This window comes from Labrus bergylta, chromosome 4, assembly GCF_963930695.1.
Source record: "Labrus bergylta chromosome 4, fLabBer1.1, whole genome shotgun sequence".
Lineage (NCBI taxonomy): Eukaryota > Metazoa > Chordata > Actinopteri > Labriformes > Labridae > Labrus > Labrus bergylta.
Window position 1 is genome coordinate 6,867,217 of NC_089198.1, and position 17,500 is coordinate 6,884,716.

Sequence of the window (17,500 nt, forward strand, 5' to 3'; positions counted from 1 at the left end):
GAGTCGTCCTCCGCGCTGGGGAACTTGCATTGGCCTCTAAGCCGAGCCGGCTGGTGCTCGAATGCGCAGGGACCGTCTGCAAATTGCAATACTGAAAAAATATGATACAGAAATATTCAATAACTTCACCCAGGAGAGGTGTAGTGTCATGAAAATCATTTTACACAAATGTGATCTCACGTTTTTCATACTACATTTCTCAGATTGGAAAATGATACTTTAAAAATAAATTGAGGATTTTTCAATAGCCTATAAATAATCCAATGTTCAATAAAATCCCTTTTGTAAGGTGTAGGGTAAAAGAAAAACCCATTATGAATAAATGTCCTCCTGCTCTATAAACTACATCACGTTGCTTTGGATAAAGGGCTTTCATGTAATTTTAGTGATTTTTTATCATTAAATATGGTAATTAAATATGTAATAACTATACTATAACATGTTGTAGTGCCATCAAACTCACAGCACACATAATATAAAAGCGTTAAGCATGATTTACTTTATGTGTGATGAAATATTTCGGTGACCCTAGAGCCTACAATGGTGACTATTTTTTAATGATATCCATGTTAAAAAATCCCTTAAATTATTATTGCCTTTGTTGTTTCTATCCACTCTGGGCTTTCTGTGTGTGTGTGTGTGTGTGTGTGTGTGTGTGTGTGTGTGTGTGTGTGTGTGTGTGTGTGTGTGTGTGTGTGTGACATCTCTACAGTGGTGTTTGTGAGTAGGGTCCTGCTGTTGCTGTAGTTTTGGAAGTGGAGCAACATTTTACCTTCATGTGCCGGCAGTGAGATGTGACCGTCCTGTCAGAGTAATAAAGCATTTATTGTGTGCAAAGACGTGTGACTCTGTTTTATTTATCAGTTAATTAGGATTTTAGAAAAGGGAACTGAGGTTAGAGTGTCTGATTTTAAAAACTCAATCATCTCACCAGATGTGTTGACCTGCAGCAATTCTTTTTTCACCCTGAGTTTTAAATCTGTTGATTTGTACTTCAAACCCGATAAAATGGAGGGAAATTGATTTCACCTGTGGTGTTCAAAGACTAAGGTCACAATATTCAACATTAACTAGCGGCTTATTAGCATGCTAACTAGTAGCATACTGGCTGCTTATTGGTCATTATGAAGCACTTATTAGTACCTTATCTACATGACCATAGTCTATAGTTAACAGGTCATTATCTAAGAGTTTGTTCTCATTACCTTCCTGATTACAGCTCATCGATAGAGAGTTAGGAAGTTGTTGAACATGAGTTGTGATCTTGATATGCTTTTGTTTACTTCTACCTCATAAGGGTCGTACTGAGGGAAACATATTAAGATCATAATTCATGTTCAATCACTTCCTAACTGAGGAACCAATGAAAGTGTGAAAATTGTGGAAAATAGGACCACAGCCTCCATACATGGGGCGTACACAAAAACCACTAGACTACCTGCGCCCCCACAAAGACCAACATGACCTGACTGAGTGTTTGCACATGACACAGTTTGTTGTTTGAATTAGACAGAATGGCTCTGATGTTCTTCCTCTGCTCTGAGTTTCCCAGAGTAAACCACAGAGGAAGAAAGTCATTTGTATCCTGCAGAAAAAAACAAAAACACCTGATTGAAGTTTATATAAATGATATATCTCTTGATGATACTTTTGCAATGATCCCAAAAAGAAGAGCTCACTCACATAGTGTATTCCAACATGATCATATATTTCATTAAATATATACAGAATGAAGACGTATCTGAACCATGACAGCAGCTCTCAGTCCTCCTCTTGATATTGTGCGCTTCAGCTTTTTGACTCTTTAATAAAAAATCCTAACCGTAGACTTTCAGCATTCAGTACAGAAGAAGTCGTGCAGCTGTGATTCTCCAGAAGTCCAGTTGAGTATTTAAATCACAAGTTACCTACAGACTGGATTATTTTACGATCCATGAGGGATCTTTTTTAATCGCCTCGTTCTCTGGACCCAAGATAGCAACTCCACAAGTCCTCTGACCGACGCCGAGGTATCTGCAGCGAGGGGGAAAGCAAGACACGAGTTAACACTTGATGTGGGAATAAACGGGAACAGTTTGTCAGTCTGTTTTTTCTTTTAGCTTCTCATTCTCTTCATTTCTGAGTTATGTAAGGGGACATAAAGTTTGTACCTTTCAGCCACTTCCACCAGACTTTGGTGAGTGACAGCAAAAAGTCTTTCTCTGTGATTCTGCTTCATCTCATCGGTGACTCCGCTGAGGAAGCGACCCATTCCTGCAACACAAACACAGAGTGAACAAACCAGACGGCTAAGAGATAAAGTGGAGACAGTGACGGCTTTACAACAGAGACGGAGACTAAGTTAATAAAACCAATGAAGATCTCTTCATATCTGAACTTGGTTATAATTCAACTTTTTACTCATCATTTTATTCATTAATCCTTTAAAAGCTTTTAACCTCCATTAAAGACTTCTAATGTTGAAGATGTCAGTGATGTACTGAGATGTTAAAGCTCCAGAGATCTGATTGGAGGAGGATCAGGTGAGGCATCCTGACAGCAGCTGGAGGGATCACTCAGTCGTTCCTCACCTTTGTCCGCGGGGGCCACAGGCGAGTCTACAGCCGAGAACACTGACAGTTTAGCTTCATCGATGTCCTGCTGGGTGAACTGTCCCGACTTCGCCCAGTCCACACCTCGACGAAACGCAGACAAGGTCTGCACCGAGTTTGGATCCCTTAGAGAAGTACGAGAAAAAGATACAAAATCAACAACACACTGTTCAACTCAAAGAAGATTCTTTTTAAACGTAGAAGTCATTTGGAATATTTTATTACAGCTTCCAAAAACGCCCCATGATGGCTTCCCTTAGTAAATTGTTCAGTCTTCTGTGTCTCTTTTTTTCCAGACAGATCGCCTGAATATTCTTGGAATATAAACATTTTGCATTTTGGACAAAGGGAGGAAGAAGAGGTCACATTTGGTTCTTTCCCTTGTCTCTCCAAAACTTGATTTAAAATCCATTTTAAAGGTCACATATTCTGTTAAATCCTCTTCACCATGTTTCTATGTGTCTCTAGTCTCTCTTCAAACCCCCCAATGATGAGAAAAGTCCATCCTCTCTGTCTTTTCCCTGCTCCACTTTTCAGAAAATGTGTGCTCAAACAGGCCGTTTAGAGATTTTCCCTTCATGACATCACAAAGGGCAGTAGCCCCTCCCCCAGGTGGGTGACACTCCCACAGCTAGGTGTTTGTTTTGCCCTCTGAGTCTGCCTTCTCACCGTAAACAATAGAGCAGGTAGCGAGAAAGCCTGAGACACCCGAGCACTTCCAGAGAGGGGGCGTGGTCAAACACAGCTCATTTACATATTTAAAGGTACAGACACAGAAACAGTCTGTTTTGAGCAGGGCTGAAATAGAGGGGTTTATAGACATGATCAAATACTGGATCAGAGTGGATTTAGAACAAGAAACTTCACACACATGTTTTGAGGAGCTCTGAGACTTTTTTAAACTGGTTGAAGAGGAGGAGGATATGTGACCTTTAACAAAATTCATATCTTGAAGACAACCCAGCCTGCCCCCTTTTATAGAATCTACCTCTACTCCTTCATAAGTACGGAGATTTTGTATGTATTAGATTCCATTAAATACACCTATTAACCAAAATGCACATCGTTTTCTAAGGTTCGAGAAAGCCTGAGTGTATATAAAATATTAAACTTGTTTCAGCCAAGGCAACAAAATGAACTGTTATTGTATTTCAACGTCAGCACAATTTCCACAATGTTTTTTAAAACTTTGTTGAGTGTGGTGTTGCGGCCTCTCACCTGTACGAGTAAAAAGAGAAAAGACCTCCTCCCATCCTGGCCCCGCCCCCGTAGGCTCCTCCCTTCTCCCTGATTTCTCCATGCAGAAACTTAGCCGTCATCATCCTCGCCAAGATGCACAAACTTTAAGAGAAAAAAGGAAACAAAAAGTTTTTATTACACTTTAGATGAACTAAAAGTTACACGTAGAAAAAAGTAGAAAGACAAAGAACTGTCCGTGTAAATCAGACTTTTAAAGGAAGTGCTGTCACTCATCCCTGCCAGGTACAGGTGTGGTTACCTGGCGTAGTCGTGGTGGGAGAAGGGTACCGTACGAATACTCTCGCTGATAAAGTGAACAGGGAAGGGAAGCTGGAAGAATGTTTTCATCTGACACGGCTGGAAGTTTTGCTCCTGAAATCAGAGAAGATGATCTTTACTGTCACTGTACAAGTACAACAAAAACCTGTCGGAGCACACCTGTAGAGAAGTAGTTAAATATAGAACATATACAAATACTAAACCCACCAGTATATATACAAACAAAACAGTTATATTATACAATAAGATGTAAACTATGGTTAAAAGAGAGCTGAGCGGTACTGGTGGAATATTGTACTCAGGTATTAAAAAAAAACAAATAAGCGTTATATTTATAATCTCATGCATGCACAGGACTTTGTTTTGAAGGAATGTCTCATAATAAAGGACAAAATAAAATTACAGGTGATCTCACAACTATTGAAATCAAAGGTTCAACTGTTTTGTGTTGGTGTTATTTTGCTTCTTCAAAGATTTTTGACTTTAAAATCTGTATTTTTGCGTTTCTATAAGACGGCCTTTCTTCATCTTTTCCATTATTTTATCTTCTTTAATCTGCAGAGACGGTTCTGCCTTTAATATAATGTGAACTCACTATGGCAGGGATATTTTTAGAGGAGTGGTTCTTAATGGGTTTAGCTTTAGGACTCATCACCATCTCCTCCTGCGACCAGAGTTTCTGATATTGTTCAACCTATCAGGTTTATTTTCAATGAAAGATGTTTCAAAAGATGTGACAGAACAAAGATACAGAACATAGAACTTTACAGACTTTTTGACACCATCATTTTTTTCCCCTAGGAACTCAGTCACGACCCACTGAAAACAGCTCTGTGACCCACTTATGGGCCCCTACCCACCAGTTGAGAACCACTGACATAGCGAGCAAACAAACAGAGAAATGTAAGATGTTCCTGAAAACTTACAGAGATGAGTTTCCGGCTCAGCCCCGAGACATCCGATGGGTCGAGAGGCCTCTTTAGAAAAAAAAATCGAATCGAAGAGAATATTAAAATCTAATTTTAAGAATTATTCTGCCTGCTTTCATGTTTTGATTTGTTTGTTGATAGTTTACCTCAATAATGTTACTTCTGACCGGTTTGCGCTCCTTTCTGTTGTCAGCCACGTCCTTCATGAAGCTCTCCAGCTGTGCTGCCGTGTCCGACATTTTCTGTGGAGTAGTGTTGATCGCACACCTGTAAGAGACAAACATTTACATTGACGAGCATGTTACAAACAGACCCTTTATATTGAAACCATGTTGCAGTAATTAAAATAACATTAACTGCAGAATACTGTCACTATCTCTTCATCATTCAAAAATCTATCACCATGGAGGCGACCATAGCCTAGTGGTTAGTGGACGCCCCATGTGTGGAGGCTGTAGTCCTCCAAGCGGACGACCTGTGGCTCATTTCCTGCTTTCCCCACTCTCTCTCTCTCTCTCTCTCTCTCTGATTTCTGACTCTGTCCACTGTCCTGTCTCTAAAATAAAGGCCCAAAAAGCCCCAAAACAAAACCTTTTAAAAGAAAACCTCTCCTCAGGTGTAACATCTCACCTCATGTTGTCCGGGTTGAGAAGATGCTTCTTGATCCTGACGAGCGTTCGGATGACTTGGCTGAGGTCGGACAACTCAGCGACCCTCTTCATAAACTTCACCTGAAGTAATCATTGATAAAAGATGGATAAAATATGAAGCGAGAGAATGGAAAAACAAAAAACCTCTTGCACAAAGTAGGAACAAATGAAATTGTCTCTGCTTGTCAGAAAGAAATCATGCTATACTGTATGTCTTGAATCTGCGTCTGCGTAATTTACTTCAAGCTTTAAATCACTATGACAACACTTCTTAAAGCTGACGTGCAGGAGTCAGACACTATCATTTTAGTTTTTTAGGATCAACACTCCAGGTGCATACCTGTTCCATCCCACCAAGCGTCTCATTGAGGTCTCCTGCTGGAGTCAGGTGACGGCCTGCACGTGTCATGGCGTACATGTGGCCCGAGTAGGAGATCCCATTGGCTAACTCCTGTGCTGACATCATCACCAGCACTCTCAGGCGCTCCACCTCGTCAAAGTGGGGGCTGTAGTGAACAAAAAAAAAAGAAAAAGATAAATATCGAGCTGTCTTCTCAGAATCCTCGAATTTCAGGACACATTTTCTCTCAGTTTATAAGAAGTGATGGAGGACGTACTTGTTGAATATGTCGCTCCACAGATGAAACATGTGAGGAAGGTTTCTCTCCAGGCAGGAGGAGGACAGGAGGACACCCTGGAACAGAGAACACAGAGACAAGACTCTTCTTTGATTACCTGTTTTATACCGATGTAATGTAACCAGCAGCAGTTAAACACTGAACCAAGATAAATCACAACCTCTGTTTATGTAACACACGATCACTCAGTTTCAATTTCTGCAGCTTTGAGGAGACATTTGATTTTTGAAGACGACGCAGCAGAAAGAAGATGGGTTTCCACAATGCACAAGAATCATCATAATAAAGAACAAACATTTAATTAATATAGAATAAAGTTACTAAATTACATGTGATGTCATATATGAAGGAACCTGACATGGAGCAGCATACTTCATTACTCCATTCATCCATTTTCTTCCACTTATCAAAGGTCAGGTCTCTGTGGCAGCAGTAGTAATTCAACCCAGACTTCTCTCTCCCCAGTTCCTCCTGAGGGATTCTGACGTGTTCCCAGGCCAGTGGGGATATACACAGTAATCCCTCCAGTAAACTCTGGGTCTACCCCGGGGTCTCCTCCCAGTTGGGGCGTGCTCAGAAGACCTCAAAGGGAGGCGTCCAGGTGGCATCCTAATCAGATGGCCGAACCACCTCGACTGGCTCCTTTAGATTTGAGGGAGAAACGGCTCTACTCTGAGCTCTACCAGAATGTCTGAGCTCCTCGCCCTCTCTCTAAGACTGAGCCCAGCCGACCTCTGGAGGAAACTCATTTCAGCCGCTTGTATCCACCATCTTATTATTTCGGTCACTACCCATAGCTCATGATCATAGGTGACCGGTAAATGGAGAGCTTTGCCTTCAGGCTCAGACTCACTCCCTACATCATCTAAAGTATTCTTGTCCAGAAATGTCTCTGTCCAAACATTACTTCTATCCATATATTTGTAAGACTTTTCAAACACAGTAAGCTGGTACTGACCTGCTCGTACATGTCCAGCTGGGTGGAGTCAGGGACGACCTGGGTGGAGACAGACATGCCCCCAGTCCTCAGCTCCATCTGCTGGGACTGTTGTCTGTAGTCCAGACCTCCACAGCCCATCCTGATTTAACAAACAGACACACATGCAATCTTTAAAATGCTTTCAAACACCACCTGTCCAAACCTCACACAAATACAGAAAAGATCAATAAAGCATAATATCTTCAAACTTTTCATATACCAGGTGACACATTTTGAAATCTTGCTCTGGTCCAATCGACTGTCAGGTGAACTTACTTGGTGACAACGCTGCAGAAGAGCGGGACATAGAGCCTGAGGTCCTCCGGCAGTGTGTTGAGACTGCACATGGCTCTGAAGTAAACTAGCCCGTTGGTGGGCTGCTCACAGTACTGCACCGGTACGCCGACTGAAGGAGACAAGGAGAGGAAACATTTTAAGGGGTTTTAACCACAACACTCTGAGATGATTCTTCCTTGTTGTGTATAATGTTTTATAAACTTGTGTAGAGCGGACACTGGGCCGTACCTGCTGTGCTGATCTGAACAGGAGTAACAGGGATCGTGGGCTCAATGTCAGACACTTTCAGTGCCGGCAAACAGGAGGCGTCCTGCGTTTTGCTCTGAGCAGCCAGCAGCTCCAGACCTTTTCCCAAGAAGAAGAAGAAGAACATGAATATGAAACAGACAGTTAAATCAGAAGTGCCTCAATCAAATCCTTCTGAAATGTTTCAACAAGTTTTACTGGTTGGGTCATAAACAGAAAAGTGAATGCAGGTGAAATGTTCTTTTATGGTTTTCCATCAGTAAATCTCTGTACTTTAATGTTTCTAACAAGTCCCCTCAAAGACGGTTTTTAATATTTAAGGCAACTCCTCACCCCCTCGGACTAAAACTGGCAAATGACACTCAATTCAGTAACACTTTTGTCTGTCTTTGAAAACTTATAGAGCAGCTTTGAATGATTTGCAGCTCAAAAAACATCTTATTTATCTGATACTGGTGTCAATAAAAACACCTCAAGCCGTTTAGCGCCCTCTGCTGACTCATCCTGGGATTACTCCAACATATGTTTACCTCATGCTCTATAACTCTGCCTATGTTTAGTTTGAACATGCAGCATTGTAACACTATATGACTAAATGAGGGATCTAGAATAGGTCAACATGAATATATTCTGTATACAGTCACATTGCAGCGCTTGATGTTTTTTTCCCAGTTATTGTGTTAATCTGATGGTTTATTGGATTTTTTGGGGCTTCAATCAAATCAATCAAGCAGCCAATAAAAGCCTGTTTGCTTCAGACAATTCTGTGTGATTTCACAGAGTCAAGCTCAGAAAGTGTTTTAACAGAAGCAGAGAAACACAGATTTCCTCCATGGAGCAGTTTCAATCATTTGTACCTTTTTCATAGATGTCTTTTTTGTCGCTGTCTGACAGAGCATGGATCTTTTTCTGGAGCTTCTCCTCCTCGGCTTTGGCCTGTTTCTCCAAGTAGACCTCATCCGGACTCATGGACAGGGTCAGTCTGTGTGTGTTCTCCTGTAGGGGGGGTAATGGGGATTTGAAGAGGAAGAGAAAAAACACAAATGATACAGAAAACCTTCAAAGTTCATGTTTTTTTGTCATGATCTTAAAACACTCCAGGGCTGCTGAGCTTGACCTTAAGAGCAGACCGAGTATTTCCCCCTACAGAGAACATTAGTGAGACTTGTAAAAGGTTTATTCTTGTATTTTTTTTAAACCTTTTTTTCACATATTTCTGGATGTTTTGAAGAAAAGTACTTTCCCAGTGTCACACACCTTAAAGTAGTGCTTGACTTTGTCCTGGAGGAAGCGAGGGTTTTCCTTCAGGGTCTGTTTGAACTTGGCAACGCTGTCGTTGATCTGCAGCAGCTCCACCGGGTCGCCGTCGTGGTTCCACGATGACGCAATGTACTAGAAAAAACAAAAATGTATACACATACAGCCATGAATAATGAAACCGACATGTGAAACATGCAGCAGAATCCACAAAGCGATTATAACATTACTGACAAAATAAAGCTAATCTAAGTGTCCTGTTTGACTCTTACATTGATGTATAGTGATTAAAACTTTACTTCTCATACACATGTGTAATCCCTTTAAATATTATACTCTCTGTGATTATTGAGTTTACTGCAACTCATCAAAAAAAGGAAGAAATCAGCAAATAAACTGCTGTGAAAACAAGCTCATCTCATACGTTTAGACATGTTTAAAACATTCTGTATTTGTATAGAAATACACAGAGTATATAGTGGTAGAAACACAAGATTTCAGCAGAGACAACATCACTAACATCATCATTCTTCCTGACATATCTCACACATAGAGGTTTATAAATACATGCAGTGTCCTTGTGTTTGTGAACTCACCGAGGCCAGAGACAGGCCGAAGTTTGTGGACTGGTGCTTCATCTGGATCTCGATCTTATGCAGGAGAGCGTCGATTCTTTCCTCCTCAAAGCCGCTCCTGTCGATGATGACGAGGACTCATTTTATCTTATGTGCCGTTTCAATTTCATGTAACCAAGCAACTCATCATCCTTCATGTGCAAGTAGACCTTACAGTTTATGGCTTTATCAAAACAAGCTGACACTTAGAGAGAGCAGGTTTGTAAACATATATTAAAGTCTTAAATACAAAAGGGAGCGTGGGACTTACTCGATGATGTCGTTGATGGTTTGGCTGATGATTTGCTTCACTCTCTCGGTGTCCTCCTCGGCCATTCCCTGCAGTCCTATACTGAACGACGCCTCTTTGGTGCTGCCGTCATATCTGCAGAACACAACATTTCAGAACAATGCAGTACTCTGAGCGCTGTCTGCAGCACATGAGGCAGAGCATCACAGCTCAGCAGCAATATACTAAAATGTTAAATTATCTTTTAATAGACATTTCTAAAAGAAAGTTGTCATCTAAGTAGCTTAGCAAAATCATATAGATGAAAACCCGTCTTTAAAGAGTAACTAAACCCCCAGAGTACAAAGCATCTAAATTTAAATTCCACATTTTGTGTTAGAAATATGCATAGCTACGGCCCTCTACAGGTTGAACCCAGCTACTGCAATTACATTCTTCTATTGGCTTATCTGGTGTTTAGAGAATTGCATGGATTGAAAATAACTGAAATCTTAGCGGCTGGCTGTAAAATATTTACAAACGTGCCAAAATGAGGATGTTTATTTTAAAACATTAGAGCCATAACATTCAAATCCTCCAGGGGGCATCATCCCCATCCTCTCCTGCTCCTCTCTGTCGTCTCCATCGGCTGTCTCAGCACTGACAGATCAAATGGTTCTGGACCGTCGTTGAGCCTCTGGATCAGAGAAGTCCTCCACATTAAACCAAACTTCTGTCCTCGCTGCTTCTCCAGCCGTCGCTCTAAATAACCTCTGAGCTTGCTGATCATTTTATTTGTGAGAGTTTGTTACTTTGCGTCCTGCGTACTCACCCTACAACAGAGGAGAAGTCAGTTCCTATATTGGGTTCGATGAGAGCTTTGTAGAAGGGAGAGTTGGGTCCAGAGATCATGAGAGACGACAGCAGGCTGAGGGTGAATCCTTCAAATGTGTCAGTGATGCTGCGCGGGGAAAAAAACAAAGAGATTTGAAATATTTCTGAACAATAGGACTCGCTAAAAACTTCACTTTGAATGAAGAGAATTGTTGAGTGAATCCTTTCTGTACTGTAAAGCTCTCAGTCTTTAAAAAGCCGTCGACATGACAACCAAGATGTAGTGAATAAAGAGGAGGATGGAGGCTCTTTTTATGGCTTCTCCCATCTTAATGCAAAATAAAAAGAAATGATTTTCGGTCTTACTCTCCCAGCAGGTAGCTCACACACAGCGTGTTCTGCCGGGCCGGATCCGGAGCCAGAGCGTCAGGGCTGCAGGTCACATGGTCCTCTCTCTGGGGAAACCATTGAGATTCACGACGACATCAAAACGACTAATCAATGCATTTCAGTGTGTTAATATAAAAGCATGCAATAATAAACAGCTGTTGAGATTGTTGGTGTAGTTTTTAAGATCTATTGATCAGTAGAAGTTACAGATGCTGGTCTGGATTATGACACTCACAGGGCTGCTCCAGTGTGGCTGGGGGGGGACCTCTGTGTTCGGGTTGATGCGTTCAAACTTGGACAGAGCTTCCTCTTCGATCTGCTTCAGATGCTGCTCCAAAGGCAAATCTCCATACGTGAAGAACCTGAGGAGCACATGGAGGACACTCTCAGGGGTGTTTTCTGAGCAATTTTAAAGCCTGCATGTTAAATTATTTTTAAGGAATTATGATCATTCTGAAATAAATAAGATCGATAAAGCATGAAACAGACAAACTAGCATCAGTTACCATCAAATTATTCAAGTTTCCTGTGTTTCATATCTACTGTGTCAATGTGAGCCTGCATCGTTCTGCTGCAGGAGATTATTAAATGTAACAAAGAAAGGATTCTGCTGGCTAACACCTGCTCTCATCTCATTTCTTCACAGCACTTTACAGTTTCCTGTCCCTTCTAGGCTCACAGTGTACACGTGTGTGTGTCCATGTACCTGGCGTTGCTGGGGTGGTAATGCGTGGCGTGGAACTGCTTGAGCTGTTCCCAGGTAAGGTCAGGGATGGCTAGAGGCTCTCCTCCTGACACCACAGAGTACGTGTGGTCTGGATACAGCTTGTTCTGGAGGTGCTGGGCGTACACGCGCTCGTTGTCAGACTAATAAAAAACACACAATCAAACGTTAAACAGTCACTGACACACTCTTATTTCAAAACCATTTATCTGACGTCACCTGTTCATCTCATATCTGGAACTTGTTTCACTGCTGTTGCATTAGGCCCCATGTCCGCTTAGCATTTTATATATTTTGTTAGCTTTTTCTGAGTGTCTTTGTTCTATTGTTCCCAATGAGGAGAGAGCGTTTGCAGCAGCAGCAGCAAAGCGCAGCGTCCAGCGCCTTTCTTCCGAGCGCTCTGCCTAATTTGTGCGGCCGCTCCGAGCGCTTCAAACTAAATGTCTTTCAACTTTTCATGAGGCCGCTGTTGACGTCACCGGCACTTTTCTTTCAACCAGCCAATCATAAAGTACATCAGTTGGGTCCTTGCTCTGTGTCTGATCGGAGCCGTGAGAACGGGGATGTCATTATTATTGAACTCATCATCCAGGAAAAGGAGGTCAAGCATCCTCCGTTTGATGCTCAAAGTGACAGATAAAAATCAAACAGAGAAAAGCAACGGAACAGTGTCGGTCATACAGGAGCTGTTGTCAACAGACTGTTGTCATAGAGACAGGACGGACGTGCAGCGCTTTTATTCTCAACGCACAGCCAGCTCTTTTCTGCCTGAAAAAAGAAAACGCTAGGTGGACACAGCAGGGCCTGAGTTGTTTTGTTTTTTTGCCAACTACTAAACCGTGAGCAGGCATAATTTTAACTTTGTTCCATGATGTCATAACATATTTAAAGTGAGTATAAATATAAAAGCAAGAAAAAAAACACTTGGAGTTATCACGAACCACTTCACTCTCAAACTTAATCCATGAGGTGCTTTTAAGTAACATGAAATATAAGATATCTGAAGCTCCTTAAAAGAACACTTAAACTTCACTATATTGTATCTACATATAAAACTATGATTCAGAAAGTGTAGACTTACAAAAGCCCCTTTCATTTCATTGAACACCACTCCTTTAAAGACCAGAGGGGAGTTGGGATCTGTTGGGTTTTCATTCTCCAGCCTCCAGCCCTCCTGCCTGCAAAATCAACACAAACAGAAATGAACTAGTGAAGAGCAGATTTCATCAGCGACTGTTTCAAACAAGTGATATCAGAAAGGTCTTGGACTCTTTTAGGCTGGCTACACACTCGACAATATTCAGATCTTAACCTATTTAAAAAACGTGGGAGACCAAAGACATAAGGACAGCTAAATGATTCTAAACATTATAATCCTCCGACTGCACACACTAGACGATTTGACCCGACTGTGAGACCACACACCTGCAGTTTGTAGAAACGAGTTCACAGTGGTGATCCCACAGACACGAGATCTCACAGAAACTCGTGTGATCAAACGTGACTTCAGAAGAAAAACAAATATGGAAGACAGTCGAGACATTAAAAAGCCACTCATGTTGTTACTCAAGCTGCTCTTCTTTTTCTATATTCCTCTTGGCTCAGGGCACAGTTATGTTTGTGTTCACTGGCATGTTTGTGAGCTGTAAAAGTGATGCTCTCTTCGCTCTCTTTTTGGCTACTGCAGGTATTCAGTCGGAGGCAGCCCGATCTGGAATGGTAAATATCAAACATGTTTTTGTATTTAGGATTCCAGATCGGGGAGGCTCTGACTCGATCAGGAGCTGTAAAATAATCGTATTGACACCACACACTTGAAGATTATTTGGACAAATAAAAGGCCCAAAATCAGGCCTAAACTCCCCTAGTGTGAAGCCAGCCTCAGGACAAACAGTCCAACTAACAGAGTTAACAGCTGACTATAAAGACAAAATCTTCACTGAATATTTAAAAGTTGACTTTTGCTACAATGCTATCAAGTCAAATAAATACAAACATGAAACAAATATGAGAAGCAGCAGTCACCACTCACCAGAAATCCTGCTCTCGTAAACACGGGAAGAAAGCTGCATCCAGATAGACCGAGAGAAGATTCTGGAAGTCTTTTCCATTTTGGGTTGAGAACGGATACATGGTGTAGTCACTGGCTGTTTACGAAGGGAGGCAACAACAAAAAAACATGTCAGACATAAAGCTCATCAGCAAGCCAAGAATTAAGAAACAATCATCTGAAAGTCATTTTCTCTTCTAAAACTGACCGGTAAAACTATTAAAAGATAAGATAGCTAATTAGCTTTTTATTTAACTGTAGGAGGATTATGTGTATGAAACATAAACTGTAAATATTAATGGATGAAGCCTGAGTGATGTCACCCATCTGTTACAGCAGGGGCTCCTGAGGCTCATCAGCAGCAGCCACCATGCTGGAAATCCTGTCTCAGTCTAACTTTCTAGACTGAGAGCTGGAGCTGAGGCGGGTTTTAAGCCTCGTACACATCGCGCCCACCTGTCAATCATGTCAGCTACTTGGCTAAATATGGTTAACACGTATCGTTCCTCAAATCGGATTTGTTGTAGAAAAATACACTCTCCGTACAGTGTGTGCCCATGTGGACAACAACTAATCCAGGCTGTTAACATGTTTATTCATGCTGTAAAAACAGTTTTTTATTTGCATGTGTTGTGTGAATGTGAATTCCGGTGTTCCTGGAGCCAGCCTCTAGTGGACACTCGATGAACTGCAGGATTTTGCACTTCCACATTGGCTTCATTTTTCAACACTGCACTGGTTGTGCAATTCTTTCATTACTTGTAATCAAACCGACTGTTGCAAGGCAAGGCTTTGTAAATTAAAGCAGCAGTAGGAATCAGTAGGTTTGTATTTGAAACAGGATTATGACTTCAATCTGAGGCGAAGTACGTCTAAAGACAATATCAATGATCTGCTTCAATCATCAGTTTGACCATCTGATAGACAAAAACAAGGAATAAAGGTCAGGTCAATGTATTTAATCCAGTATGTGAACCACCAGTATGTGAAAACACCTCTTCCAATGGTGGTGAAGTTCAGTGGAAATCTGACGCCTCTCTGTCCAGCCTCTACATGCTGGACAGGGGTTTAACTGGACTCCTGGAGACTCTGCTGAGTTCTGTAAGTCATTAGGGGACAATGTGTTAACATCTATGTTTTTTTTCCATGTTTCTACAGAAAGCTGATTATACTTTTCTTCACTGCACTCGCATACTACGGTACTTTGACGAAACCAGTAAAGCCAAATTTCTTGATTTCAATATCATATGTGGACGTAGGACATTCCTCTGACCAGTCCCTCTCGTTTTCCTTGCACCACAGCAGACATGGATCTCAGGTATTCTGTTAACCTTTCACCCTCGCACGTACACACACAGCCTGTTCTGAGCAGGGCTGAAATAGAGGGGTTTATAGGCATGATCAAATACAGGATCAGAGTGGATTTAGAACAAAAAACTTCACAGACATGTTTTGTGGAGCTCTGAGACTTATTTAAACAGGTTGAAGAGGAGGAGAATATGTGACCTTTAAGTCATGAAGGCTGTCAGTGCTAGTGATGACTTTTGTTCTCTTATCTGTGCTGTATCACTAACCATCTACCCAATTGATAGAAATATGTACAATGAGGTATCTTAAAACATGAATTATCATAATCTAAAAACATCATAACACAATACTAATTAGAAAGCACAGAGGCTGAAGGCTGCAGGAAATATTATCAGACAAAAAAAAGTGATGAAGAATATGTTTTTATGCTCCTGATATGTGGAAGACACCGCATCTGAAAATCAAAGTCACAAAGTCTATGAATAATAAAATTTAAAACAATGTAAGACCTATCTTTTGAAACAGACTTTCAGTGGAGAGTAAAATGACAGAAGATGTCTTGTTTTAAAGACTTTTACTGATTGGATCGAAACAATTGATCGTTTATTGGTGGGATGTTAGTTTTCTAAAAGAACGGACTTATAGCTGCACATTAGAAATGTATCTCATTCATAAAAGTATCCACTGTTTCAGCCAATACCATTCTCCTTATTTGACTGTTTAGGTGTCGCTCTATTGTACTTAAAAAAAGAACGGCCTTTTTGCAGTTTCCACTAACGAGCCTCAGCCAGACTTAAAAAATAACCTGATAATGACTGCAGAGTATATCAGTCAAAAATCCAAACGTCTCTAGTTGAGATATTTGTATTCACTGTTGCATCATTACTACAAAGTTTGATTAAACCAGTCTTCACTAACTATTATTGGGTCTAAATTCAAACATCTAAACCATTTATTCAAAGATCACATTTACAAAGGTGTATTGACACATTTCCTTAAGGTGGTGAAGTTTAGTGGCACTCTGACGCCTCCCTGTGGTTTCTCAGATTTTGACAGCCCTGTATTGCAGGTGCTCACCTCAAGCTGCCTTCCCACATTAGTGTAACCACTGACCTGAGAAGGGACACTTAACCAGCCTCAGCCAGAATATGAACATACCTGATAATGAATGCTTTGTATATTTTATTCACTGTTGAAACATAACTACAAAGTTTGATTTCACCAGTCCTGAGCCTACTTACTTGTGCCTGATAAAGAAGGTGGGTAAACTGTAGTGTTGCAGTGCTCAAAATCGGTCTGGATCTTTAAAAGGTCTTGCTCTCTTCTCGTAATCAAAATCATTTTTACTCGGCCTCATCTCGGTCTCGGATTTTAAAGATGATGATTGTTTTATTTATATTTATAGTCTTGGTCTTATCTCAGTCTTGCCCTGCCTTGGTCTTGGTCTTGTCTCTGTCTCTGAGCATTATGATTTCAGGTATGTCTTGGTCTCAGTTCGTGTGGTCTTGACTACAACACTTGGTAAAACATACACTGATGAAACACAAATTTAAACTTCTGCGTACTATTTTATTGTACTTTTGTATGAATTCTCCGAAGTCTAACCTCTCTATTGCAGCATTACGTCTTTTATGAATCTGTATGTTTTTTGTTTGTTTGTACACTGTCTGTGTTGTTGTCTTTTAATCTTAACTGTATGATAAAACTCAGACTGACAAACTCACTCTGTCCCTTTAAGAGAATTCATCACATGAGTGAGGGCAGCATGGTAACCCCTCCCTATTGCTCAACTCCACTCTGTGCACACATTTCCTGGTTCCCTCTCGTTCACTAATATACGAGTGCAAGATAGGTGTAACCAACAAGTGAGCTCCCCAGCCCCGTGCAGCGTGGATCAGCAAATGAGCAGCGACAAAAGGACACTGAGGTATTTTTTGTAGGTGTACTACTTCTACTACATATCCAAATTCTTCCATTACTTGGAATCAAACCGACTGTTTTAAGGGGAGGCTTTTCAAGTTACACAAAAGTAGGAATCAGTCGGTTTGTATTTGAAACAGGATTATGACTTCAATCTGAGGTGAAGTATGTTTAAAGACAATATCAATGATCTGCTTGATCATCAGTTTGACCATCTGATAGTCAAAAACAAGGAATAAAGGTCAGGTCAATGTATTTAATCCAGTATGTGAACCACCAGTGTGTGAAAACACCTCTTCCAATGGTGGTGAAGTTCAGTGGAACTC

The 17,500-nt window shown here is 41.0% G+C and overlaps 1 protein-coding gene and 1 long non-coding RNA gene across 2 annotated transcripts in view; both read right to left on the reverse strand.

Moving 5' to 3' along the window:
* Nucleotides 1-17,500, reverse strand: part of LOC136179003 (uncharacterized) — a 254,514-nt gene that overhangs the window by 24,257 nt on the left and 212,757 nt on the right. The window lies entirely within an intron of this gene.
* Nucleotides 1,920-14,041, reverse strand: LOC136178990 (presequence protease, mitochondrial-like). Its single transcript, XM_065953581.1, has 23 exons — nt 13,929-14,041; nt 12,978-13,074; nt 11,879-12,039; nt 11,408-11,534; nt 11,149-11,237; nt 10,781-10,909; nt 9,991-10,104; nt 9,702-9,798; nt 9,106-9,240; nt 8,706-8,844; nt 7,831-7,947; nt 7,582-7,711; nt 7,285-7,405; nt 6,306-6,382; nt 6,029-6,194; nt 5,669-5,769; nt 5,185-5,305; nt 5,036-5,086; nt 4,090-4,202; nt 3,810-3,932; nt 2,571-2,716; nt 2,151-2,253; nt 1,920-2,013 (listed from the first exon to the last, which is right to left on the reverse strand). The coding sequence occupies exons 1-23, from the start codon at nt 14,027-14,029 to the stop codon at nt 1,920-1,922; spliced, it is 2,652 nt and encodes an 883-aa protein (XP_065809653.1). The 5' UTR covers nt 14,030-14,041.

Excerpts from the sequence above, each read along its gene's own strand:
- LOC136178990 (XM_065953581.1), bottom strand. The coding sequence starts at position 14,029 with ATGTATCCGTTCTCAACCCAAAATGGAAAAGACTTCCAGAATCTTCTC. Across the intron at positions 9,241-9,701 it reads TCGGCCTGTCTCTGGCCTCG|TACATTGCGTCATCGTGGAA; the intron begins GTGAGTTCACAA and ends TGTTTTTTCTAG. Across the intron at positions 7,406-7,581 it reads TTCTGCAGCGTTGTCACCAA|GATGGGCTGTGGAGGTCTGG; the intron begins GTAAGTTCACCT and ends TTGTTAAATCAG.